At 44.1% G+C, this 27,955-nt stretch overlaps 1 protein-coding gene across 2 annotated transcripts in view; it reads left to right on the forward strand.

Moving 5' to 3' along the window:
- The window catches only part of COL1A2 (collagen type I alpha 2 chain), a 64,873-nt gene extending 37,149 nt beyond the window's left edge, over nucleotides 1–27,724 (forward strand). Inside the window, exons 29-52 of one of the 2 annotated variants that reach the window (XM_053409932.1) lie at nucleotides 1,256–1,309; nucleotides 2,232–2,276; nucleotides 3,279–3,377; nucleotides 5,536–5,643; nucleotides 6,720–6,773; nucleotides 7,204–7,257; nucleotides 10,055–10,108; nucleotides 10,230–10,283; nucleotides 10,381–10,488; nucleotides 11,766–11,819; nucleotides 11,918–11,971; nucleotides 13,001–13,162; nucleotides 14,658–14,765; nucleotides 16,455–16,562; nucleotides 17,797–17,850; nucleotides 18,095–18,202; nucleotides 20,065–20,118; nucleotides 20,907–21,014; nucleotides 21,755–21,808; nucleotides 21,950–22,057; nucleotides 23,481–23,727; nucleotides 24,863–25,053; nucleotides 25,763–26,005; nucleotides 27,274–27,724. In XM_053409932.1, coding sequence (XP_053265907.1) covers nucleotides 1,256–1,309; nucleotides 2,232–2,276; nucleotides 3,279–3,377; nucleotides 5,536–5,643; nucleotides 6,720–6,773; nucleotides 7,204–7,257; nucleotides 10,055–10,108; nucleotides 10,230–10,283; nucleotides 10,381–10,488; nucleotides 11,766–11,819; nucleotides 11,918–11,971; nucleotides 13,001–13,162; nucleotides 14,658–14,765; nucleotides 16,455–16,562; nucleotides 17,797–17,850; nucleotides 18,095–18,202; nucleotides 20,065–20,118; nucleotides 20,907–21,014; nucleotides 21,755–21,808; nucleotides 21,950–22,057; nucleotides 23,481–23,727; nucleotides 24,863–25,053; nucleotides 25,763–26,005; nucleotides 27,274–27,420 — 2,430 coding nt within the window. In that variant the 3' untranslated portion in view covers nucleotides 27,421–27,724. The remainder of the gene's footprint in view (nucleotides 1–1,255; nucleotides 1,310–2,231; nucleotides 2,277–3,278; nucleotides 3,378–5,535; nucleotides 5,644–6,719; nucleotides 6,774–7,203; nucleotides 7,258–10,054; nucleotides 10,109–10,229; nucleotides 10,284–10,380; nucleotides 10,489–11,765; nucleotides 11,820–11,917; nucleotides 11,972–13,000; nucleotides 13,163–14,657; nucleotides 14,766–16,454; nucleotides 16,563–17,796; nucleotides 17,851–18,094; nucleotides 18,203–20,064; nucleotides 20,119–20,906; nucleotides 21,015–21,754; nucleotides 21,809–21,949; nucleotides 22,058–23,480; nucleotides 23,728–24,862; nucleotides 25,054–25,762; nucleotides 26,006–27,273) is intronic. The other variant, XM_053409931.1, reaches the window with a different exon arrangement.
- The last annotated feature ends 231 nt before the right edge of the window (nucleotides 27,725–27,955 follow it).

Genomic DNA, 27,955 nt, shown 5'->3' on the forward strand with positions numbered 1-27,955 from the left:
CAGAGGCCAACATTTGCATCCCTTGCTCTTCTTAAACAAATATGGTCTTTCTTACTAGGTAATGTTAACGCAGATTTTGCACTGTCTGCAGTTGGAAACTGTGCTAAGAACAAATGATCAGAAGCATTTCAGTATGTCTTGGCTTATACAGTGCACAAGGCACCAATGGCGTAGCATGGGTTGTCAGCACCCGGGGCAAGGCAAGTAATTTGCGCCCCCTAACCCATGGATTTGCGCCCCCTAACCTGTGGATTTGCGTCCCCTAACCCTAACCCCCAGATGTTGCGCCCGGTGCGGCCGGCCCCCCCCCTGCACCCCCCACGCTACGCCACTGCAAGGCACAGAGTATAAATGTGTTTAGTGCACGAAAACAAGAGTGGTAGATAATTTGAATTGATTTAAGCCACATCTTTCTTAAGAATCTTTTAATGTGGTCTTGCAAGGAGTTGTCTTGCACATGGCTTGGTTTTCATATAAGGGAGTCATCCTGAAAATCTGTATAATGCATCTCAGTGAAGGGAAGAGCTGTTTTAAGATCTGAGGCTTGCCACTCAGATTATGATAATAAGTTGGTTTGGGCAGAGAACAGCAATAGTAATCCATAGACGTTTCAGTCCATGTGGATTTTGTACAGGCAACTCCCCATTTATGTGTGTTCAAGGCATGCGTGACTGTGCACAGTAACCCAGAAGTGGGACACAAAGGGGCAAAAACAGCCTTGAAAGAATGTGGAAATGGCAAAATGGCGTAAAAACAGCAACTAGCAATCCCACAAGCCTTTGCAAGTGCAACTGCAGGACCTTTGAGGCCTGTGGAGAGTTAGAGTTTGAGCAAGGAGGTTTGGAGGATGTTTGCGGGCTTTTTCAACTGTGCTCCCAACCTATGTGATTTTTCTTAAACACATGGGTGCCTGGCAACATAACCCCCCTCGTAAATGGGGAGTTGCCTATACAGAATATCCCATGTTCAGTCCCCAGCATCTGCAGATGGGACTGGGAATGTCCCCTGCCTGAAATCTGGGAGAGCTTCTGCCAGTATAAAGGTGGACAATACTGAGCTAAAAAGACCAACGCTCTGACAGGAAGGCAGTGTCCTGTGTTCCTGTGTCTTGAATGAAGCCTGTGAGACATAATAGCCCTCACATTTTAGACTGTGTTTACTAATACTTTTGCACAGGCTCACCTGTGACTTTTCATAATACACAAAAGGATTGTGGGTTGTTAAATTATTACCATCTGTTTCCTTTTCGTTTTAGGGTCTTCCAGGTCCCTCAGGCCCAGTTGGTGAAGCTGGCAAACCAGGCGAAAGGGTAATTGAACACAATACATTTATGGATAAGATGTGTTTTTTTCTAAACCACACAAATGCAGTGTCTAACTGCAGTGAGAGAAATCCTGCTGTCCATCTGTCATATGCAGGTGTCCATTGTGGCCGGGAGAAAAGCAGGTTGGCATACTTCCTCTAAAGAGGCGTGAGGGAATGTCTCTGTAGGGACAAGCTCCATAGCAGTACCTGTGCTGTGGTTCTAGCAATCGCCCTTTACATTTTCCCTGATGTAACCCTCAGGCAGCATGGTCAGTGCTTACAGCACACTGTAGGAATATTTCGGCATGGTTTGTCTGACATTCCCCTCTCAAACCGAGGGGGAAGTTAAAGTGATTCAGTGTACCTGCCCTGAGTTGCTCCAACCAACTGGACATCCTTGGCTCCTTTGGTTTTGGCTTGTGAATATGGATAACACAGTGTGCAGCATGGAAAACACTCTTGTAAAAAAACAAAACGAAACAACAACCACATTTTACCCTTAGAAATATGGCCACTTAATCGGTTAAACTGGTAGGTTCCCCCCCCCTTCCTGTGAATACACACAGATTTAAAATATATGTCTTCTTTATTGGTCATTGGTTGGTTTTTTTTATCCCACCACTACTCCAATGGTGGTGTGCATGGCTGGTCTCTTCCTCATCCTACAACAACCCTGTGAGGTTATCTGCCAACCTGCAAGAGAGAATGAGAAGGAACGCAACAACAGAGTCAAATTCTCTCTTGTGGCTTGAGCCCTATGTTCTGCTGCACCACAGCTTTGAGATCAAAATGTGCATCTCCTTTTTTATCTCACTGGATTGAAATAACCTCAGTCGGTAGCTATAATAATTCTTAAAATGACAGTAAGGAAAACACGTTCAAAGTTAAGCGTAACCTGTCTCTCTCTTTCTCTCTTTTGTGCATAGGGTCTTCATGGTGATTTCGGTCCTGCTGGTCCTGCTGGTCCAAGAGTAAGTTTATTTTTCACTGTGCTTTGCTTTGTTCCTAAAGTCTGCAATACCTTCCTTTGAACTAAGAAAGATGCGTTCAGAATACCCTTGAATAACCACTGCTATTGGGGTGGGTTTCTGTTTGGGAGAAAGGACCACAGCTCAGTGGTAACACACATGCTCTGCATGCAGAATTTCATAGGTGCAATCCCACACAGGGCTGGGGAAGACCCCTGTCTGAAACCCTGGAGGTTTGCTCCCAGTCGGAGTAGACACTGCTCAGATAAATGGCTTGACTCTGTATAAGGCTGCTTCTTGGGTTCCTATGCCTCATCTCCATTGTGGAAGATTTCCCAAGGGAAAGGCTGCCGTTTCCAGTCTTCTGCCTACAATACACTAAACCACATTTTCACCTTCTGAAGATTTTTACAGAGGACAGCAACACACATGTTGAGATAATACGGTGAATGCTGCATCTGTTAAGTGTTGTTAATGTGTTCAGTGTCCAGTATAATTTATATATGCATGTATGGCATGCATAGCGCATTATCCAATTGTAAAATATTGCATGAATATAGCAATCATACATAAAATGCATAGAATATGCAGAGTTGCAAGTTGATGTCCTTATATTGACAAGGAGGAACTGAATTCTGGACCAAGAGATAAAGCCAAGTAAAGGGATAGTCTCCTAAGCACTCTGGCTCAGAAGTGAGTCCCATGGAAACCAATGGGACTTCTTTCTGTCTCGGTGTCTTTGGAACTGGGCTGTCAACAATATGTCTGCATCTAGAGAGCAGCACTCTGAGTTCTTGTTTAGATGCAGGACTCCTGCAGAAGAGCAAGGCCTGCCCTTAAGCCTAGATCCCATTCATTAGCTATGTATGAGCGAAGAAGCAAAAAATAGCATTTGCCGGTGGTACCACTAACATCTTCCAGGCTTCAGTGCTAAATGCTAAGGTTGCTATCCAAATTCAAGGCCTCTGGATTCCAATTCACTTCTTGCCCATCTGCTTCCTCCAGGGTGAGCGTGGTCTTCCAGGTCAAAGTGGTGCTGTAGGTCCTGTAGGCTCCATTGGAAGCCGTGGCCCATCCGGCCCACCAGGAACTGATGGTAACAAGGTAAGGCAAAAAGGGTGCTATTTTTCTGAAATCCTGGGGAGGGCAGTGTCATCTCCTTGATGCAAGCGCTTAGCCGGAGCCTGATGGCAACCTCCCATATACATATGTGCCTGGTGTGTGTAGCATGTCAACAGTCTGCTGCTTTGCTGCCTTTAAGATCTTGTATTATCGGCAAAGGGTGCAGTGGTCACATAGGGGTATTTTTGGCTTAGGTATCAGCCGCTTGTCTTTGTTGTCTGAAGTGTAACTGTTAAAGAGGAATGAGCAACTTTTTATTTGGTATTAATAGGTGCTTTAGAACATCCTCTTAAATTTTAAATGAAGTTGTTGCGTAGGGGTTGGGTAGGATGCTGTTAGATGAACATGACCTGGAATCCTCATTATGCATCTGGAGCTTGTCAGTCATGTGGCTTTGTCTAGATCAGGGATTGAGCCTTCCTTTTCTTCTGCTTTTGTCTACTGGCATAGTTGCAGCTTCATATATACTTACTCGTTCTTGCTTTAGGATGTAGGGGTGTAGGAAGGTCAGGTGGTACCCGGTGCAAAAAAATTCTTGTCTCACCCCCCCACACACATTTTTGCCTGCAAAAATAGTTTTACATTATTTCATATTTTCTTACAAAGGACTGTGGATTCTGAGCCTCTGATAACAAGTAGGCGACTATGAACAGATACTTAAATCTATAGGATGGATTGTGTTTTGGCTTGTGTTATTTTATTTATATTTATTGTTTGTTTATTTAATAAAATTTATTTTTAAAAACCTGCAAAGTGGTTTACCAAAACAAAAAACCACCACAGCAGTAAAATCAAGAAAAATTAACAACCCTACTTTAAAACATACAAAAGCTAAAATATTAAGATTAAAATTACTTCAACTTCCTAAGCAATCTAGGTATGCTTGCCTAAAGAAGAATGCTTTTAGCAGGTGCCCGAAAAGAGTCTAGCAAAGGCTTTGTTGAGAGTTCAGCCTTCATGACATAGGAAAACAGCCAAGTAAACAGCTATTTTCGTGGAGGAGGGTCAAGATATTAACTGATATGCATGAAATTTCATATGTAGTATATAATCCCTAGTGTAGTAAGATAAGACCTTTGGAGCAGGCATTTTTTTAAAAAAAAAAATTATGAACTACCCTAGTAGGGCAGTAATTGTTCCTTGATAATTTGTCACCCCACTCCATGATGACACCTGGGGTGGACCGTCCCCCTGCCCCCCTTCTTTCCTACGCCCCTGTTAGGATGACACTTTTCACTGCAACATTTGTGATGAGGCAGAGTCCAGACATGTACAGGGATGCTCTGTGATGGATTTCTGTAAATTTCCACCCTGCCCGTTGATTCTGGATCTGGAGTCCTGGTCAACCTGTAGTGGATCTATTTTTGGTTTCGCTACCCCTTAATCAAATTGGGGGGTGGTAGCAGTACCCAGGGGTCTCCAGAAAGGTATTGCCAGTTGCCCATCAGGTTTCAAGCCCTGGATGTTGCTGCAGGGATGACAGAAAGCACATCCAGTGTTTCATAGATTTCTTAGAATCGTAGTTAGTAGGGATCATGAGGGTAATCTAGTCCAACCCCCTGCAATGCAAAAATCTTTCACCCAACGTGTGGCTTGAACCCATGATCCTGAGATGAAGAGTCTCGTGCTCTACTGACTGAGCTATTCAGGGGTTATTCCTATTCAGAGAAGACCCAATAAAAACAAAGGGCATGACCAGCTTAGGCCCATCAATTTCAATGGTGAGTATAGCTTAGTTAGATACAACCCTTGGAAAATATAATTCACATGGTTCCTGGCATTGCTTGATGTTGCCAAGATGATAATGAAGTCAATCTCATATCAGGTTACTTTTGAACACCCAGAAGACATCCTCCAAATTGATCCATTTTAATCAGACCTATCCCAAACCAGACATTTCTGCTTAGGAGGTATTCACCTGCTTTTACCTGCATGTTTGGAGAATGGATCGTTTGAATGTCACGTGATAAGAAACATCACCTTCACTGCAGAGAGTATCCCCCCCCCCCAGCAGTATTCAGAAGTGCAGTACCTTTCAGAATACTAACAAGCAGCTATTCGCAGGCAGCGCAATGAAGCATGTGGCTCATTTCCCCCTAGGGCTCTTGAAGATTGAATCTTTCTTTTCCTGTTCTCCTAGGGTGAACCTGGTGCCGCTGGTGCTGCTGGTACTCCAGGCCCAGCTGGTCCCAGTGGAATGCCCGGCGAGAGAGGTATTGCTGGCGTCCCAGGAGGCAAAGGCGAAAAGGTAAGGCCAATAAGAGGCAAGCTGATTCCTGACCAACAATTCATCACATCCGCAAAGTCGCCCCTGGTGTATTTTAATTGCAAGGTCTTCCTTGGTGGGGAAAGGCTGTGGCCGCTCAGTAGGACTGCCCCTGCTTTGTAAGCTGATGACCCCAGCTTCGGTCCCTGAATAGCTCTAGTAATCAAGAGACCCCATTTTAAGCACTTGTGCTGGAGTGGGAAGTCTTAGGCTCAGTTTTCCTGGCTTAGAATCATATGCGGCAAGTCACATGGAAACCTTCTGTGTAATAAGTGATCAGCAAGTTTAATTCTGTCAATTAATTTATTGTTATTCTGGTTTAGTTTATCAAGACCCAAAGTTGAGTACATATGTGAGTGAGACACTGTTTTTCAGGGACGCTACATCATAGGCATCTGCAAGAAATTGGCTTAGTGGGGAATATAGTAATGGCAAAATGCTAAACACTTCCATTCCTGTCTACAAAAGCATGCCTTCTGCTGGCTACATTTAAAATTCATTTCATAATGTTATTCATGATTTTTAAAATAAAAAATATTAGATGATCTTGAGGGAGCTAGCAATAATTATTTGATGAACTGAGTTCGCTGGGAGGTATTTTGGGTTGTGTTTGTAACATTCAACTCTCTTGTTAGTGTGGATCCAATTTCTTTTCCAGGCGTTGATATTAGAGTTGTCTGGTTTATGGATTCAGTAAAAATGGAGAAAAATAGGGGTGTTTGTTTTTCCATCTGCAGAAGTCACAACTAAGAGGATTTTTATCTCCACTGGCAACCCAGAGCATTGGTAGTTGCAAAGGGGGAGAAAATAAAGAAGCAACAGACATGAAAAATGAAAATAAGGAAATAATAGAGGACTCCCAAGGAGAGGGGAAAGGGCTAAGGGTGAGGGGCTGCCGGCTCTGCAGGCAAAGGGTGACATAACTGGGCTCCTGAGCCCCACAGGGGTGCCACAGAAAGAATGTAGTTGGTCAAAGGAGCCGTGGACTCAAAAAGGTTGAAAGCCTCTGAATTAGACAGTGAGACTCAGAATTCATGCTGCGTCCCTCTTCATTTCAGGGTCCAACAGGCTTCAGAGGAGAAGCCGGAACTTCAGGAAGAGATGGTTCACGGGTAAGTATACTTCTTAAATTGCTTTATTTCCTAGGAGCCAAGCCTTCAGTCCTTTTAGTAATCAAGAGGGGGAGAGAAAAATAATTGGATTTAGGTCCCAATACATAGCCCATTAATTCTGCACCCAGACCCTTAACCTTCAGTGATATTGGCCTGAAGTAAGTTTAGATCACTGAAGATCTTGAAAATACATCACTGGTATTATTAAGGAAGTTAATGCAATTTGTTTGGACAACTATTACATTGATTTCTGATGCTGGATTAAGAAAACTAAAAACAATACAAAACCTTTTAAAAAACAAAAACTAAATGTGTTGTTTTATCATTTGTGAATTGTCCATAGCTTGGATAATTTTCTTCTGGTGTGGGTTTAACATGGAGAGAAAAAGCACCCTAGATTCAAACCTGTAATTCTGCTTGATTTTTTCAGGGTATTCCTGGTGCAGTTGGTGCTCCTGGCCCTGCTGGAAGTACTGGCGAAAGAGTAAGTGGCAGACTTTTCAGATGCTTAGTAGGCTTGCATTTAGTATGGGAAGGAGCCATCGCTCAGTGGTATAGCATGTGTTTTGCATGTAAAAGTCCCAGGTTCAATGCGTCTCCAGGTAGGGCTAGAGAAAGACTCCTGCCTGAAACCCTGGATCACAGAATCCCTGGATCAGAATCATACAATTGTAGAGTCGAAAGGGACCACGAGGGTCATCTAGTCCAACCCCCTGCAATGCAGGGATCTTTTGGCCCATGTGGGGCTTGAACCCACAGCCCTGAGATCCAGAATCTCATGCTCTGCCAACTGAACTATCTCCTGGCTGTCAATGTGGACAGTATTGAGCTAGATGGACCAATCTAGTGGTATAAGGCAGCTTCACATGGGTGAGATTCACCCCTCCAATGTTACACCATCCAAATAAAACACAATGGGGAAAATATCAAGATGTTTGTTTGTGTGAAAGCATTTATAATCCGCTTCAAATATCTTAGTGGTAGGTCAAAGTTACACACAACAGAGAAAGTTAAAATAATACCTACAGTGCCGTCCTACGCATTGGGTCTTATCCTATTTTTTCCTTATTCCCTGTGCTTTTTTTCTTAAAAAAATGTTCAGGGATACTCTCATTTTGACTCAAGGAAATCATCACTTTATAATTCAAATCTGGAAAAATAAATACAGTAAATAGACAAAGGTACAAAGATTCACAAAATGTTTAGGGGTATGCATACCCCCCAGAAAAAACCGCTGCTTATTCCTATAGCATTTCTTCCTGTCCAAAGAGCCTCCTAGTAATTATCTTATTCACCATCTGTGGTTATTAATAGTCCCATTTTACAGATGGAGAAATGAACATAAATGGCATGCCCATAAGAACACAGTCAGCCAAAGGTTGAGTGAAGATTTGAATCCAGTTTTGCCAAATATGCTATCTGCTAAGCCCAGGGGTGGAGAACCTGTGGCCCTACAGATGTTCTTGGACTCCACCTCCCATAACCCTGAACCATCATGGTCAGGGATGATGGGATCTGTAGTCCAAAAATATCTGGAGGGCCACAGGTTCCCCATTCTTGCACTAGGCTCAGTTGACTCAACTCTAACCCTGCAATCCTGCACACGTCTACACAGAGTTCAGTGGGTCTTGCTCCCAGATAAGTGGGTATAGGATTGCAGCCTAAATCATTGATTAGGGATGGGGAACCTGTCACCCCCCAGATATTGCTGAACTACAGCTCTATCCCTGGCTGTGCTGGCTGAGGCTGATGGGAGTTGCAGTACTGCAACATCTTGAAGGCAACCGGGGCAACACCCTGGCTTAGATTAATCCATATTTATGCTCTCAGACTTTTCTATAGAAATTAGACTGGCTCCCTCCTTGTTGTTATTCCACCAGCAGGTGAATACCTTCCTATTCCAACAGGCTTTTAGGAACTGACTGTTTTTAAGGAAGCTGCTGTTGCTGTGCTGTTTTTATTGTTGTTGTTATCTGTATTTTTAATAGATCTGCCCATCTAGTTTTAATTCTGTTAGTGTTTAATTGCTTTTTAATGATTATCTTTTCTATGTTTTTAGCTTTTTCTATTTTATCCGTAAGCTGCCTTGAGTCCCAGTTTGGGGAAAAGGCAGGATATAACTAAATAATATAACTAAATATAACTAAATAATAATAATAATAATTCAGAAAACTCCCTAAAGAGTCCCTAAAGATGTAAATATTCCCCAGGAAATGAAATGCTTGAGGGAACATCCCTACATCCCTATATGCATCAACTGCCCTGGAAAAAACAGGACATCCTGTTCCCCCCCCACACACACACACATGAGCACGATGGCCATTTGAGGCTCCTTGCTCTCATGCGATTTCAGGCAGAGGCTTATAAGGACAATTGCTTGAACACACATTTAAAATTGAAAGCTTGAACTGTACTTTTCGTGATTTTATTTTATTCCCCCCCCCCCCTTCTTGGGTGATAAGCGTAGGCTGCATGGCTACCTGGCTTTTTACCTGTGTCTGTATGGTTTTATATCTGTTAAGATCCGTGGTCAAGACCAATGACTGGAAATCTAATGAATGGTGTAACTGGTTCCATACGGTGCACCCAGAGAGATGTTATTTGGCTTACATTTTTCAAATGGCAGCTTCCCCCGACACCAAGATCACAAGGCAAACAACTACCATTTTGTCATGGCATAGGAGCCTTCAGTGCAAAGAACGCTTGCGCATCCTTAACATGGCACTTTGAATTCATGGCCATTATTTGATTGAAAAGAAGTTAAGCATGGTTAAAAAAATGTTGGAGGGAAAGGATTACATTTTAAAAGATGGCATTGCGCCTACTCTGTTGTTGCTATTTACACACCCTTCTCACTAGCTTTGTCTTAGAGGCAATGAGGAGTCTGGGCTGTACTTTAAGAACACATTTTTACAGGGCCTAAATAGAACACCATTTAGAAAATGCAGTGAATGTGTTTTGTTCAGGATCTGGCAGATGAAATATGGCAAACTAGCCAAAAGTGCCTTGGGATTGATTGATTGATTGATTGATTGATTGATTGATTGAACCCTTGTTTGTGGCTCAGCTCTCATGCCCAAGCCATTGGGATCAATTTGTTCTGAAGGCACCCTGCTGCAATGCACCTGCTCTCTTGCCTGTGGCACCTGATGGTTTGAGTTGCATCAGTGGATCACCAAGAGGCTGATGGGTAGACGCTTATGTCTTCAGCCATGGACTTGCAGTAGAGGACGGCCTGGTGCGTATCCTAGCAACATGAATCCTTTGTGTGTTTGTTTTAGGGCGAAGCCGGTTCCGCTGGCCCCGCTGGCCCTGCTGGTCCTCGTGGAAGTTCTGTAAGTAGTGGAATACTTTCTTTTAAAAGTGTGACATGAACAGGTTCTAGGAACCTTTGATATGAAATGGCGATTAATTTTTCTCACTGGGATGTGTGTTGGTTCTCCTCCCCTACCATAGGGTGAACGTGGTGAGGTTGGCCCTGCTGGTCCTCCTGGATTTGCCGGCCCTCCTGTAAGTATGAAGGGAAATATTGGCTTTCACGTGGTTTTTAATAGTTTGGGGCTATAATGTATTTTGAGTAACATTTCTCCCCTCTTGACTTTTTAAGGGTGCAGCTGGTCAGACTGGTGCTAAAGGTGAAAGAGGCCAGAGAGGACCTAAAGGAGAACAAGGCCCACAAGGTGCTGTCGGGTCTGTTGGCAACTCTGGCCCCTCTGTAAGTCAAATGAATTTTATATTAAACTCTCCTCACCTTCTGATCAAACTGTGTAGTCTCTTTGGATTTCATAGTGCTACATCCATAAACTTATTGCATAGCTGTGAAGCAGAATGCTTGCATGGTTCAAATCTAGAATTACTGTTAGGCTGATTTGTGAAGTGCCTAGGATCTTTCCCAAAGAGCAGGAACAAAGCATGCCATTCCCAAAAGGATGAAATTCTGGATTGCCTTTGGCACTACATTTGGAGGAATTCAGAGTTAGGTAAACTTTGCAGGGGTGTGGAATCTGTGGCCTTCCAGATGTTGATGAATTCCAGCTCCAATCAACTCCTGCCAGCATGGCCAGTGGTCAGGAATGATGGGACTTGTATTCCAGCAGCAACTACGTGGTCCTTACTCCTTCCTTATAAGCTATTTTCAAAGAGTTAATATATAAATGCTATAGATTGGTGGTAAAGAACCAATACCAGTGGCCATCTTTCTGGGTAGATTGTGTGTGTACAGTATTTCCAGAGGAGTTTTGACATACAGTAGCACTCCTGGTATATCACTGATAATCCAATTATCATAAGCATTATCAATTCATTGAATGAAGAGTAGTACTTTGAAGCGTATATGAGTACTGACTGGACTGAAATGACCGCTGGGAGGAGTGCAGAGAAAAGAAATGCCATGGTGCAGCGGAACCAGCCGCCTTCATCTGTCCCAGCTGCGACAAAACATGTCTCTCCCATATTGGTTTCTACAGCCACAGCAGGCGCTGTAACTTCCCAACAGTTTGACTTTACCCCCAATGGCGCACTCCTTCAGATGGGTGCCAACAACAACTGAGTGAAGACTGTAACTCGTATGTTAATTTTTCTGCCTGTGGTTGGTAGTATATGAACCACCACTGTTCTTAGAAAAATTATCTCATGTACGAGGTAGTGGTAATGTCAACACACTTCAAAACGAAGTTAGCATCTTTGGGATGGCGTCTGGTCCACATTATGACTACTGTTACAAAGTAGTGGTGTGTTGCTGGACTACAAATCCCATCATCATCCCATCACATTGGCCATTGGAGTCCCAACACCAACATCACTGGGAGGGCCATATGGTTCCCCATGCCTGCATTAGAGTATGAAATAGTGTCTGATCCTCCTTTCAATAAGTCAGTAGCATAGCTTTCATTAATTTTTAACTCCAGTCATGATCAAGCCAATATTTGACAGCTAGAACTTTGCAGTACTCTACTTATCTTCATTTTTCCTACTCTTTCTTCTTGTATATAGGGTCCCGTTGGCCCTGCTGGTCCCACTGGAGGTCGTGGTGATTCTGGTCCACCTGTAAGTGTAGAAACTTATTATGTTGATGCTCCTACATCCACCCTCCTGCTGGTCCTTGTAAGTCCTAATCTCTTCATTGATCTTTTTCCCCACAACAGGGTGTCACTGGTTTCCCTGGTGCTGCTGGAAGATCCGGACCCCCTGGCCCCGCTGTAAGTAGCCACTGAGAACACTCCATCTGTAAATTTAAACAAGGTAGAAGACATAAAGGGTCTGGTGCTTCTAATTCCTCTTTGCAAAGAACGATCCTGGATAACTGGGGTTCTTTGGAAGATCTGAAGTAGTGGGCAAGCTTCTCTAAAAGTTATCCATCACTACCAACCTTCTCCAGCAAATATGCAGCCATTGAATACATGGCACAGTGACAATTGGGCTCAACAGGCCTTCCCAAAACCCTGGATTAGCAGAAGGCTTATCTATACAGTGCATATGAATGAATGAATGAATGAATGAATGAATGTGGCTAAGAAAACTCCTCTCTCCTTTACTCAAAGCAGCACTGGAAGAAGGGAATTTGGGTAGGAGGCTGCTTGACCCTTCCCCAACAGCCTCTTTTCATCTGAAATCCCCCTCCCTGAAATTGCTTTTCCACCCACAAATTTCCATACTACTTTTCTCTCACAAAAATATTGTCTAAACATTTGGCTGGAGAGAGGGAGATGGCAGGGAGGCTAGATTAACCAGCTTCCTGTAAAGTTATGGGGGTGGAGGATGTAAGCATCCCTCCTCACTCTTTACTCCATATTGTCCCGTCCTGTCCTCCCTAACACTTGCTCTCAATCGAAGTGTGCTCCTGGAGTTTTCTTGTACACATTTGCATGTCATATGCCACTGATCCTTGGCTAGAACATGCTCCAGAATCCTGGACCATGTGTAAAGTTTCTATGGCAGATCTCCTGGAATTCCTCAACTGGACAAGTTGCTGTGGAAAGTGTTACTTGTATATAGGAAACCTGAAAAACGCTGCTGTAGAAACCTCGATGAAAGGAGTCCATTGATTCCATGTGATCATCAGGAGCAAGCTTGTTGTAATTAGTTGTTGTGGTGTTGTTGTTTTTTTGTTTATCACCAAGAATTTTTGTCAGTTCTTTGCTATCTGATTTAATATTTTGCTCTCTGTGAACTGGTTACACCAGCAATGTAACCATGTGCATTTATTTACCTGTCTACTTTATCCCTAGGGTATCACTGGTCCCCCTGGCCCTCCTGGCCCAGCTGGCAAAGAAGGTATCCGAGGCCAACGTGGTGACACTGGTCCAGTTGGCCGTGCTGGTGAACCTGGTATTGTTGGCCCACCTGGATTCAGTGGAGAGAAAGGTCCAAGTGGAGAAAGTGGTGCTGCTGTAAGTTATTACAAATAATTCATTTTTCTTCCTTTTCATAATTTTCATTATCATTATTGTTACCCATTGTTCAGCAAGGTAAAATTCAGAATTAAAAACGGTTCAGATCAGTCATGCCTGAATACCAGTTCTTAGGCCTGCCTTCACCAACCTAGTGCTCTCCAGAACTACAACTCCCATCAGTCCCCAGCCAACACAATGATGTTGCCTGGGGCTTATGGAAGTTCAGTCCATAACAGCTGGAGAGAGGCACCAGGTTGGCCAAGGCTGTATTAGTCATTCTTGCCGTATTTCTCAGAAATACAGACATCAGCCAACACAGCCCATGAGTGTGTGTTCTTCAAAGCATATAGTAATCTCCCTTTTAAGTACGCACAGACATAAACCAAAGCATCAATACCATTCAGGTCTTCTGCTGGATTGGAGTGACATGGCTTCTCTGAGTCCAGTCGCCTTCTTTTTTTTACTCCAGGGGAATATGTCACTTTCTTCATGAGCTTTGCTGCTCTCAGTAGGACAGCTTTCAGCAAGCTCCTATTCAACCTTTATTTATTTGAAGTTGTTTTATTTATACGAGCCCATCCCTAAGAAGCAGGATGAAGTCAAGGATATATATAATCTTGATTTTCAATATTTAGGGCTCCAGAATTCTGTGCATTGTGTGGACTTTCAACCTTCCATGGTAGTCAGGGCAAGAATTCCACAAAATGTTTGGACACAATGGATTGCCCATTGCACCGGATGATGATGTGGCTCACACCCCCAAATCTCTTGTGAATAGCCTAAAAAAAGAAAAGATGCATTTAAGTGAAGACTTTGAAAATATCTGTCCTTGCATCAAATAGTACAGAAGTATTGATGTGCATATAAATTGGTCTCAGCAAATTCTAAGCTAAATCTTTGTAGCCACTGGCTGAATTCACAACCATAAGGCCAATAGCCTTATTTGGACAATTTAAGGAAGGAACCAGTGCCTGTTAGCAAAGGGCATCACTTGATAGATGGGGGGGGGGGCTGCGCGATTCTAGGTGCTGCTCCTGGAGAATGGCTAGCATAATCCACCATGGATCAGTGATGTCATTGGCCTACACCACCACTGAGAATTGCTAGTCGTTCTCCAGGTGTGGCAACTGCAGCATGAAGTCCCACTTTCTGCTGGTTTCATTGGCCCTGCAAGTGGCAACTAATGAATATGTTTTAATTTAATTTGCAATTGAGGTCATTAGGCTTATTCTGGCATTGCCATGCGGTCCCATTCCCAAACTTAAACAAGATGATCTGAAACAGAATAAGGATTTCAAGGCTGCCTGATTTGTCTTTAAGAAGGCTGGATAACCTTAATCTGAGTACATCAGAAGAGATACGTGCACTTCTGAGATCACATTAAGTTGCCAAAGGAGATGGGAAGAACCAGTTTCATTTATGTTACAATTTGGAAATTTGCTAGTCTGCAAATAGGATCTGAAAATTTTATTCTGCTCTTTTCTTCGTGTAGGGTGCCCCTGGTTCCCCTGGTCCTCAAGGTCTTCTTGGAGCTCCTGGTATCCTTGGTATTCCTGGCAGCAGAGGAGAACGTGGTCTCCCAGGCATTGCTGGATCACTTGTGAGTACCATATTTGCCAAGCCTTCAGCTAAGTGGTGGATATGCTTTGTCTGGAATTAGGATGGTGCATGCTAAATTCAATGCTGAACTCTTGGTTTTTTTAACCTGGAGGAGAAACAGAGTGTATAGTTGCTCCTTTGGAGTTGTGCGCTTCTGTCTCATGGCTTGCTCCTACAAGTGCGTTGTGGCACTGTTTCATAGGATGTGCCACTGGGTACCAATGCTGGTGTGGGAGTTCAGCTGATGCCCTCAAGCTAGCTGCCTCCTGAGGGTGACTGTACCATTCTGGCAGGACATGTACCAGAAATTCCCTGAAGGAAGGTCTAGGATTGGCTGTTGCTTGGCAAGTGGGAACCGGTTATATGGTCCTGCCCTGTCAGCTGTTCAACCAATCACATTTTTGCCTTGGCAGTGGAAACTCTTGCTTGCACCGCCATAGCTGGAACAGACTAGTCTGCACATGTATCATGAGCAAGAGCTGCTTTCTGTTGAGCTGCGGTGTAGAACATCCTATAGGATGTCTGGTGTTGGGCAGGTAAAAACCTGGCTCAGGTGAAAAGGGAGTTTGCAGGCACTGCTGACTGGGAGTACCTGCAAAGCCCATTTCAAAGTACTGTGCTAAATAGCACTTTGAAAGGGGCTTTTGGAGACCCCTACAGGCAAAAAAAACCCTCACCTGACATCATTGTGACATCAACCTTGGCCTACCAGCGGCTGGTGGGGAAGGAGATAAAAGTCTGGGCTAAAATAAGGTTACCAGATTTTTTTCCAGAGAATCTAGGGACACTTTTTTTTTTAAGACAGACTAAAAGTTATTTTTTTAAAAGTTATTTTTTTAAAAAAATAAGAAATAATATCTTCTCTTCTGGGCCCCGGCCTGCTCTCTTGGAGCTCTAGCAGCCGTGGAGTAGGCTTGGGTTGGGCCTGGGCTCGGCCACCTGTCCTTGCCCTCCCGGTGCTCTCCTACCTCTCTTCCTCAGCGGCGGCAGCAGCGCAGCGAGGTTGGGGCTCCCCTCTTTTTTCTCCTTCCTCTTTCTCTCTCTTCCTTCTCCTTCGCCTCTCCTCCTTCTCCCAGCATCGGTGCCAGGGTTTTCCTGGCCCCAGAGCGCCACTGGGCAGTCGGCCATGTGGCTGGGTGCTCTCGCTCCCGGCTCGATTTGGGTCGTGGGGGGGTCAGTGGTTCCCCCAGCTGACGTACGGTGTGTCCCCAGTTCCCCCTCGGCAGTGGTGGCAGCAGTGGCAGTCTCAGAAGCCCAGAGCCAGCCTGGTAGCACAGTTGGCTCTGGCTGGCTTCAGGAGCTGCTCGCTGCTGTGGTGCCCGCCATTTTACATTGCCAGAAGTCCTCATATGATGTGTCTTGTGCCATTGAACCAATCATGCAACATTCATTCCCTACTAAGAAATCTACAATGCTTAAAATATAAATCCGGGGCCATTAAATGAAATCTGGGGACATTCCAGGGACAGATTTGTAAATCTGGGGACTGTCCCCGGGAAACGGGGACATCTGGTAACTATAGGCTAAAAATATTCTTCCACCCTTGCTGTAGAGCATCATGCATGGTCTACTGGCATCAGCTGAAAGTTATATAGTAGTCAAATAATGAATGGGCAAATAGGATGTAGTGAATATTTTGCTAGTTAAGTATACGAACAGCAATGAAATGTATCCCTGCTATTGTTTTTAGGGTGAGCCTGGACCCCTTGGTATTGCTGGTCCCCCAGGTGCCCGCGGCCCATCTGGTCCCGTGGGTTCCCCTGGTGTGAATGGTGCCCAGGGCGAAGCTGGACGTGATGTAAGTATACCCTTTTGGTCATAACAGTGGGGGAAATAGAGGTGGGGAAGGTGGAATCCTAAATTTTCAGCAGCATTTAAAATCATATTTGAAGGCTATTTAACACAGCTGTTTTTCTTTCGTATGAAGGTTTTTGTTTGTTTGTGATTTATTTTTTAATTCAGTGAAATGGAAGTGGGATCAATGAATAGGATAGCAGTTGTAATGTACTTTGCATGTTGAAGTGTGCTTTGGAAGTCGTTGACAGCAATGCACTTGATCCTATAAAGTGATGCATCCCCATGCTCCACTAGCTGCCATTGTAGGAAACCTCACAGTGACCATATACAGATAATCATGTCTCAGCTTAATAAACTGAGGTCTGAACTATACACTTGGCCATTTTGTTCCTCCCTTTGTGCGAGTGAGAAAACAAACCAGGAAATCTTCCATTGACTATAATTTCCCATTTCATGTAGGCTTGAAAATTACAGTTAGCAGCTTTAGAGCAAGATAGTATATTCAGCCATGGTTTGAAATTGGCTTAATATGATGTCTTGCTCCTTAGATGTTAGCCATATTTCCTGATCTGTACAATCAGGAATGAAGTTTTCTGGGTGATATATAATCATCTTTTTTCCCCTCTCACCACTAAGGGAAGAGTGAATGGGCTTCATGTGTGGCCAAAAGGCTCACTTATAAGGTAGTTTATTAAGCCAATATATGATTATCCAAACTTGCCCATTGAGAAAGCCTGAAAAGTGAGATGAGCACCACACTCCATAGTCTCCTTTTGATGGGACTTAACCATCCAGGGGTCCATTACGGTTTTGTTTTTTTTTTTTTACCTTCATGTACACAGTGAGGAAGAAATGATAACATGAAAAGATAAGAAAGGGGGGGAATAATATTTCCATTAAAATCACACAGTTCTCAGAACATTCCATTACTTTTGGTCTGATGAAATAAAGCTGTAATAAAATAAAATGCATAAATAGAGTGCAAAAAAATGGATCAATCTAGAACTGTAGAAATCTAGAAATAAACTAAATCCATCCCTCTGAAATGAGTAATTAGGGGAGAAATGGTCACAATGGAAGAATAAAGTGTGTCAGATTATTCCACTTGGACCTGTTCTGTGGTTTGGGGCTGGGGGCAGGAGGGAGGTACAGAACACGCTGTCATTCCCCTGTCAGTAAAGTAAAGCTTTTTTTCCATGTCGTGTGTGATGTTAAGATTATATTTTTCTTCACAGGGAAATCCAGGTAACGATGGTCCTCCAGGCCGTGATGGTACTCCTGGTTACAAGGTAATTGCGTTTTCCCCTTCTCTAGGCAGAAATGAGCCTGTGCTTGCTGCAAGCTCATGCCTTTGGACTTCCATTTAGGGAAGTCTCCAGGGATTTAGTTGTATGTCGAGATTGATATGAAAGTTGTACAACTGGGGGGTGGGCGGAAGGGGGGGTGGGATGTGTTGTTTTTCTGTCTCTGTATTAAAAATGCAAATAAAAAAATTAAAGGTCTTCCATTTGTCCTTTGCCTTCATCTTTTCAGGGTGAACGTGGTGCTCCTGGCAACCCTGGTCCCGCTGGTGCTCTCGGTGCCCCCGGCCCCCATGGCTCTGTTGGCCCTGCTGGCAAACCTGGAAATCGTGGCGAACCTGTATGTGACTTCTATCCATTTCATAAAATCAAAAGTCAGGTGTAATCTATCAGGGCTGCATTCGAAAGGCTCGGTCCCCAAGACATGTTTATTGATTGCACCTTTTTCCTCCAAGGTGCTCAAGGGTGGTATGCATGAGTTTCCCTTTTCCTTGTTTAATGCCCACAGCAACCCTATGAGGTAGGTCAGGCTGAGAGGCAGCGACTGGCCCAAGGTCACCCAGTGAGCTTCGTTTCCTAGTGGGGATTTGAACCCTGGTCTCACAGGTCCTAGTCTGGCATTGTAACCACTACACCACCAATGGGTGCCTTCCGCACTGAGAAGCCCTACAGGCAGTCTATCTGATGGCATTGAGAACCTTGGCCAAAACCTTTAGGAAGGGTTGGGGTGGGATTCCATGCATTCAGTTGACCTGTTGTAGTTTAGTACTAGACTTAACTGCTTATTGAATGGGTTGGGTATTAGATACCAGGCAAGTGGGATTTACTGCAGAACGTCACAGTGTGGACTGCTCCTGTTCAGTGTTGGCCAGCCATGCTGTCTTCTAGGGTACTCCATTGCACCTGCTTCCAGTGGGCACTTAGAATTGTGTGGCCACTGAGCATGCTCAGCCTTATTAAGCCGGGTTTTTATAGCGAGGGTGCATCTTAAATATTTTTGTACAAACCAGCACCTTCCTTTTCTCAGTGGCCCCATTTGGATTGCTGTTCTGTTTTTGATCACCAGCTGAGTTTGCTATTAGATGGAGGGATAATTTTGTTACTGCTGTCAGCCCTGAAGGCTTACCAAAGCGTGAGAAACGTTATCGTTGATGATGATGATATTTTGGTCTACATTCAATGCCTGATCCCTAAAGCACACCTTCTCATCAGTCTACACATGCACAATTCCCCTAACTACCATTCATCCCATCTAGTATTTTCCCCTTATATCCTGTCCAATAAGAAGAGTATTCTGTTCCTTGTATCAATAAGACTTCCATCTTCCAGCTTTTCTCAGACCTAAAATCTGGCCCTTGCACTTCTGTGTTGTGATGAGGAAGGGAATTACAGGTGTTAACCCTGAAGCTTAGTGAATAGTAGGGTGGTGCTGTTCTTCCATCCCTGTTTTCTGCATGGTGGGTGCCCACTATTTGCCTGGGAGCCCTACACTACTCAAAACTTGGCATAATGGCTAGTACCATCCTGTAAACTATGGCCAAGCCCTCCACTGTATCGCTGAACATTCCACTACTGCCAATTCATTGTAAAAGAAAGCAGCGGGGATCACAGTATTCCTTCTTGATTCTCATTGATGTGGTACCAGTGCGCTTCCCATTTCGTCTCCAATGAATGAAGACAACCTGTTGTCAAGCGGCTGTGAGCTGCCACATCACTCCTCGCTGTGACATTAGTTCTCTGTACGGTTACACTTTTTGGCTCCCTTGAAACAGAAGTCCCTTTGCAACCAGACCTCCCAAAACAGGGCCTTCTGAAAATGCCATGCATGCTCTTTCATTCCAGCAGCCATTTGCTATGACTGGCTTTGGGTGTTCTCTTCATCTTTGGTGAACAGGAAGTGCAAGTGACTTGAACTTACAGTTCAGTGCATTTGATAATGCACTGAACTATCCCAGCTCTTCCCTTAGCATGTGCTTCCAGTGAAGGAAGGGACAAAAACTACCTAAAGTCACACTTTGGGCATTGTGGCCAAAAGAAACGCAGAGGACATGAAGCGTGAACCACTTGTGCTTCCTGTTCTTGTCCATATTATGAATGTATTGAGCCACCCTTGGGTCATTCCTTTGTTGGTCAAGGAAAGGGAGCTTTGCATCACAATCTACAGTGAGCAGTTTCTCTAACTGTGCTTTGTCACCATTTCAGGGTCCCGTTGGAATTGCTGGTCCTGCTGGTCCTGCTGGTGCAAGAGGTCTTGCTGTAAGTTCGGATTTTGTTTCGCTTCTGTAATTATGTCCTTTTGGTAAGAAGTCCCATGATGAGGACAGGAATGGAGATCTGGGTTCTGGAAATCAAGTCAGAGGGTTGTATAGATCATGGGGAAATTTTGGCATGAGTAGGAAGTTTAGAATATGGTAGTGGTCTTTCCCTTTGGTTGAAAGGTTTTAAAATTGCAATGGTGGGGTACCTAGCCTAACTCCCATTCCTTATGTGTTTGACTTGTGAGCCCTTTGAGGACAAAGAGAAAGCAAGCGTTGAGTGTAGTAATTTTGAGATGCAGGCTCATCAAAATGGACACAACCTGCTATACGACTTAAGGCTGGATATAAGCAAAAACCAATGCTTAGGAAACTTTCTAGTCCCAAGCAGGGCTTTTCTTTAGCTGGAACTCACCAGAACTCAGTTCCAGCACCTCTCAGGTGGGCACCATTACCATTCTAAGAGAACAAGGGAGGCATTCATGGTGAGTTCCAGCACCTCTTTTTCTAGAAAAATAGCACTGGTCCCAAGCAAGGACTCAGGCTGTTCCTACTTAGACCAGATCAGTGGTAGAGTAACAGATTGGCAAAAAGGAGAGGGACCCTGAGACATTTTGAGCCGCAGTCCTTGCTCAGCAGAATTGTTTTTAAACAGAGGTAAATCTGCTTTCTAGACGTGAAAATGTTCCAAAAGCAAACGTACTTGTGTGTGTCTAAACAAACTCTGCAGGTGGAAAGCTCCCTGCAAAGATTCTGTTTTTCACTTTTCCCTTTTTATGCCCTCCACAGGGCCCAGCAGGTCCACGTGGTGAGAAAGGTGGTCCTGGTGACAAGGGACCCAGAGGCGCACCTGGCTTCAAGGGACACAATGGACTTCAGGGTCTGCCTGGCATTGCTGTAAGTGTGTTGCCCGAACAATGGGGCGAAAGAGCAACAGAAATAATATAGCCTCCCTGATAATCAGCACATTCACAGGGCCCGGCATCATTGGTGGCACGTTCTAAGGCCCTTCTGTGTGAAGGAGTTGTGGTGTTGCCTTTTCACACTAGAAGGAGTGAGACTTGGTCCACATAGATCAACATTGACGACTCAGACTGGCAGCAGCTCTCTGCAGAGTTGTCGGCATTTCCTTTCCATTAGGCCAGCAATTAATGTTCAGAAGCAGAGACGTTGTGTATGACTGAAGCCCATCTAGAAATCCTGCCCCAGTGCCCAGACACATGGGGGCAGGCGGTGTTATTCAGTGAGGGGGGCGAGAGACCATATATGCTCAGTGGCATGTTTGTCGTCGTTATCACTTCCTGTTTCTCAGGGATGGGACTGGACATCCTGTTATAAGGACAGCGAACCAGTCGTCCTTCAGATGTCCTCAGCCTCCGACCTCCATCACCCCTGACCACTACCTGGACTGGCTGGGACTGATGGGCGTTGAGGTTCAATAACACCTGGAGGTTTCCTTACCTTCTGCACCCCTGTCCTATTTGTTTAAAATGAAAACAGATTTTGAGAATCAAAATAAGCCCTCCATTATATTCCCTCCCCGCCATGAATTTGCCATTTGCGCAAGGATGAATATTCTGCATGGAAGCCAATACAGGGGTAAGTCATGTTTTTAAAAACCTCTCTCCTTTCAACAGGGTCATCATGGAGACCAAGGTTCACCTGGTGCTACTGGACCTGCTGGCCCAAGGGTATGTGAACATTCTCCCTTTGTATGGGATATTAAACAGCCTTGTTGTTGTTTTTTGAAAAAAAAGTGATTATATATTTCTACATTTCATTTCTTTGGCGGTGTACTAATCTGCGGGTGTTTCTTTGCTTGCTTCCTTCAGGGCCCTGCAGGTCCTTCTGGTCCTCCTGGCAAAGATGGCCGCAACGGTCTTCCTGGACCTGTTGGCCCTGCTGGTGTGCGTGGCTCTCAGGGTAGCCAAGGACCTTCTGTAAGTATGAAACTGGATGCTGAGGGTATGGGGCTGAAACCATCAATTTTAACACAAGCGGCACCCGGCTGTCCATGTTTGCTCAGAAGGAAGTCCCACCGCATTCAATGGGGATAACTCCCAGGTAAGCGTGTATAGCAGGAGTAGCCAATGTGGGGCCCTCCAGATAATGTTGGGCTACAGCTTGCATCCTCCCCCCCGATTATTGCCACATGGGCTAAGGCTAATGCGAGCTGGAGTCCCACATCACCTGAACAGCTACCCCCGGGACACAGGATTACAGGCTTGAGTTGCAACCTTATGCAGTTTTCCTGGGAGGAAGCCCCAAAGAATGCAGTGAAGCTTACATCTGACCAAACTTAAATAGGACAGTGCTTCTATATTCTATTTCATAAAATGTATATGCCACTTTATTGTTAAAAAAAACCCAAAGCAAAACCTCCAAGCAAATGTGTTATTAATGCATTTAGTTTGCGAAACTTTATTGGGTTTTTATTTTTAATTTATTGGGGGGTTTTGTTTTGTTACCATGCTATTTTTATTTTATTATTATTATTATTATTATTATTATTATTATTATTATTATTATTGCAAACTGCCCTGTGATCCTCAGATGAAAAGCGGTATAGAAATTTAACCAATAATAAAAAAGAAAATATTATTTTCTTAAGTTCTACAATTCCAGACGCATGCTACATGAGAGTGAGCCCCACTGAACACATTGGGACTTGCTTCTGAGTAAACAGATGTAAGATTGCCATGTAAATGTTTGAAATAAAAAGGCTCCCCTTTTATTTGACGTTCTAGCCCTAATTGGGCATTATACGGTTACCAGACATGTGAGTAAGAGCAGGGATGAGCATGGCATCTCCACTCCCTCTGTCATGTCACTTGGCCAATCCCTGCCACCCTTCACATATTAGAGGGCAAATGTCTGCAGCAGGGGACCCTGATGTTTTAGCTATGATTTTTTTTTGGGGGGGGAGCAGCAGCAAACCTCTTCTCCACTATGTGCTGCATTCCCAGTTAAAATTTCCCCCCTCCCCGGTGCCTGTCATTAAATTTTCAAAATGCAACATAAGTAGAAGAAACTCAATGTGGAACATTGTTTGGCCATTGTCTGATGTTCATATTACATTTGACCTGACTCTTGCAAGACAGTGGTCATGTTGAACCAGGCAAAGAGTCCACGCTCTCTGCTTTAGTGAGTGCTTCATTAAGACTACATGTTTGGTGTCCAGCATCCACTGCCTCATCACTAGGGTTAATGAACATGGGCCACTTCTATAATAGGCCCCAAAGGAACCATTTGATGCACCTTGCGCTGTGTTTAGGCTCTTCGTGGGGAGAAGGGGTTGGGACTTCTGCACAATCAAGTGAACTTGATTTCAACAAAGGCATGCTCATTTCTGAACACTTTTAGGGTCCACCAGGCCCACCTGGCCACCCTGGCCCACCTGGTCCCAATGGTGGTGGATACGAAATTGGCTATGATGCAGAATACTACCGGGCAGATCAGCCATCTCTGAGACCCAAGGACTATGAAGTTGATGCCACCCTGAAAACATTGAACAACCAAATCGAGACCCTCCTGACCCCAGAAGGCTCCAGGAAGAACCCAGCCCGCACCTGCCGTGACCTCAGACTCAGCCACCCAGAATGGACCAGTGGTATGTTAGTGCTAGATGCTCGACCCAGTGGCTTGCTGACCATGTAATGCACTCGTGGGTGGGTGGCCAATGGAAATCTGTGTGTGCCATTTGTCCATGAAGCTGCCATTCTTCCTTTTGTCTGGGAAACCTTTTGGTAGTAACAGGGAGAGGCAGGTGGACAAACTACTAGACCAGGAACAGCCAAGTTTGTGCCCTCCAGATGTTGATGGACAACAATTCCCATCATCCCTAGCTATTGACTGTGCTGGCTGAGGCTGATGGGAGTTGTAGGCTGACAGCATCTACAGAGCATTGTGTTGGTTACGCCTGCATTAGACTGTCTTTGTTGCTCTCACATAACTCTATCAGCTGTGTTGAGGTAAGAACAGATGGAGGATCAAATTTTTCCATCTGCATAATAAAATCTCTCCTTGTAGACTGCAGGAATTGTATTTATCAACACAGCCAGCCCCCAAATAAGCCCATATCAGGGGTTATGGCTTTTTATTTAAAACTACTGGATGTCCCCCTCCTTTCTGTTCCAACCCCACACCTAATTCCTCTCCACTTTTAGCCATTCACATCAACAAGTTAATAAATGGTACAACTATTTACAGAAACATTGTAATATTAATGAATGTTGAAGGGGGTTGGATTGAAATTAAGTGGTCTCTAGCTGTTATGGTAAAAGAAAATGGAAGAAACGGTTTTGTATAAGTAATGTTTAAGTCACAATAATTTAAGAAGTTGAATAGAAAACAAAGTGTTAGTTAATTGTAATGCTAAGAGATCAGGATTTGCTGGATAAATAATTTGAACTAGAAAACAAGAAGGGGAGGTATGAGGAAGTCAAGGAAGTATGTTATTGAAAACAGGTTTTGAAATTTCTGTGTTTTTAATATTTTTTTCTTTCTTTTATGTTTTTTTTCTTTGTTTGTATAAAATGGAAAACTCTAATAAATATCTTATAAATAAATAAATAAATAAATGGTACAACTAGATTTAAACAATAACCATTAGTTACACATAAGTGATTTTTAAAAAGGGGGGATTTAAGGTTTCTGTATTGTCCGTACTTGTACTGTTCCTATGGCTTCAGCAGTGTGAGTATTTAACATGAAGATGGGCTTACTGTTGCTTTTTAAAATGATAGGCTTCTACTGGATCGATCCTAACCAAGGCTGCACCATGGATGCCATTAGAGTTTATTGTGACTTCTCCACTGGTGAGACTTGCATCCATGCCAATCCAGAAAGCTTCCCAGCTAAGAACTGGTACAGCAGCAAGAACCCTGCCGAAAAGAAACACATTTGGTTTGGAGAAATGATGAATGGCGGTACTCAGGTGAGTTTCCATACTGCATCCATTACGATAAATGTGTTCTCTAAGGCCAAAAACATTCTAGTAAGGAAGGCAAAAACCCTGCTGATTATTTTTTAATCCACACAACAGATACATTAACCCTGTTCATAAGAAGGGGTCCCTGGCTGGATCAGACCAGCAAACCATCTATTCCCACATTTTGCTTCCAACAGAGGGTGCATTTTGATACAGGGAGTTTGTGACCCTCCAGACTCACTGGACTCCAATCCTTCATTGTCCCCAGCCATAGCGACTATCTGGAGATTATGGAAGTTTCAGTCCAATGAGATCTGGAGTTGCACAGGTTTCCCACCCCAAGTCTACCACCTCTGAATCTCAAACTTCCATTTAGCATCATGAATTATCGCCATGGATAGGGATTGAGTGGGTTGAGGAAACAAACTCCCCGCTGCTGCTGCTGCTGCTGCTGCTGCTGCTGCTGCTGCTGCTGCTCCTTTGGCCAGTGAGTGAGGCCCCTTGCCATGATGCTTTGCCTGGAGCTTCCCAGTGGCCTTGGACAAAACTTAAGTTCTGACGATTTCTTCTCAAATGCTGGTGGTACTCCACCCCACCCCCCAATTGCCTTGCCCTTCAGAGGCCAAGGTGTTCCAAGTTGACTTATGTGCAAAATGTATTTCATAATATGCGTGTGATTTTTGACTGAAGCTTTCCCCTTCCCTTCCGTTTTTAGTTTGAGTACAACGAGGAAGGTGTAACCACCAAGGACATGGCCACCCAACTTGCCTTCATGCGACTACTGGCTAACCATGCTTCCCAGAACATCACTTACCACTGCAAGAACAGCATCGCTTACATGGATGCAGAAACAGGCAGCCTGAAGAGCGCTCTGTTAGTGCAGGGATCCAACGATGTCGAACTCCGAGCTGAAGGCAACGGCAGGTTCATGTACAATGTTCTTGAAGACGGCTGCTCTGTAAGTACCCGTTTCTTCCTGCTTATCAATATCTTTGAGTGTTACTGCCCTCCTACAGAGCCAGGTCACTTAATGTACTTGTTAGAGTTGGGAGTCGTTAAGGGTTATTTTGTTTATCCAAGGTAAGTCTTCAGCTTTTCCAAGCACCTATAAAAGGCACTACTAAAATATCTCCCTATTGTAACACCAAGGGACGCGGGTGGACCTGTGGGTTAAACCACAGAGCCTAGGGCTTGCCTATCAGAAGGTCGGCGGTTCGAATCCCCACAATGGGGTGAGCTTCTGTTGCTCAGTCCCTGCTCCTGCCAACCTAGCAGTTCGAAAGCATGTCAAAGTGCAAGTAGATAAATAGGTACGTTCCAGCGGGAAGGTAAACGGCGTCTCCATGCGCTGCTCTGGTTCGCCAGAAGCGGCTTAGTCATGCTGGCTACATGACCCGGAAAAACTCTCTGTGGACAAACGCTGGCTCCCTCGGCCTGTAAAGCTCCGCAACCCATGTCAACCCTGACCATGGGCCATGCTGGCTATACCATTGGCTAGTGACAGAGGAGTCAAATATCTGGAGTGCCACAAGGTCCATGCAGACTGCCAGTGGTGCTTCACACCCTAGCTGTGTATTCACAGTAGTCAGAGACATAATTTATAAGAAAAGCTTGACTCAGAGCCACCATGTATCAGTTACATGGGCCATGGAAAATTAGCACTCCTGGAGAGCGAAGACTATAAATTAGTTGACCTGTGGAATAACTCTGTTTAACTGGTACAGTGCTACCCATCTCATCACTCCCCTGCCTTTTCTACAATAAAACCCCCCATTAGATTAAGGCCCAGACTGTAGTGCTTGCTGCACACACAGAGGCAATTTTTCACAAAATGTGAACAGGAAATACGTTTTGCAAAACTCTGAACACATGGCAGGCACTCACAGAAAAGCTGAAAGTGCCTGTTTGGAGTGCATCTCTCCCGTACAAAATGCTGTTACTAAAGCACCAGTGTACAGGCATCAGATTGAAAAGCAAATGTCATGAGAGTATGAGTGGTGTTAGTTCAAGAATTGGGCAGTGGTGCTGCAAAGGAGAAGGGGAAATAGAAGTGATGGGATGAAGATAGGAGGCCCCTGGCATGTTAGATGATGTGAAATGTGCCGGAGGGTTGGACTAGTGGGTGTATGTAGCAGGGAAGTGAAGCAGAACTCCTATTGATCAATCAGTGATCAATCAGTGCCTGAATAACTGTTCTGACTACTATTTGCTATTGCTATCTTGCAGAGAAAGACAAACAAATGGGGCTCAACAATTATTGAATACAGAACAAACAAGCCATCTCGCTTGCCCATCCTTGACATTGCACCTTTGGACATTGGTGGCCCTGATCAAGAATTCAGTATCGACATTGGCCCAGTCTGTTTCAAATGAATGAACTAAAACTAACTTAAAACAAAACCAAAAAAAAAAAAGTATTCTCTCTTTGCCATTTCTTCTTTTATACTGAAAGCTGACTCCTTCCATTTCTTCAGTTCATCTACTAGCTTAAAATCTGGGCGAAAGAGGAGAAGGATTTGTTGGAACGTTGTGCAATGCAATTTAATACAGCCCCAAAAAGGAATCAGAAGGTGTTTTTTCCCAAGATTTTGTCACCTTGTTGTGGAAAATGTCAGCCTTTGTGTAAAAAAACAAAACCAAAAAAACAAAAACCAAATAAAAAAATCCTGAAAGTCTGCACCACTTGTGGCCTTTGACTATCTTCCACAGAGGAAGTTTAAAACCACAACTTCCAAAGGTTTGAACTACCTCATACACTTCTAAACCAAGTGTGATCCACATTCTTATACATATGATCTGAGGTGCTTTTGGTCCCGTGCGTAAGTGAAAGGTGCTGATTCAGTCTTATAGAGTATATAACCAATACTTGAACTTTAATGGTGCTAGAGTCATTTGGATAAGAAAAGAA

The sequence above is a fragment of the Podarcis raffonei genome, chromosome 12, assembly GCF_027172205.1.
Source record: "Podarcis raffonei isolate rPodRaf1 chromosome 12, rPodRaf1.pri, whole genome shotgun sequence".
Classification (NCBI taxonomy): Eukaryota; Metazoa; Chordata; class Lepidosauria; order Squamata; family Lacertidae; genus Podarcis; species Podarcis raffonei.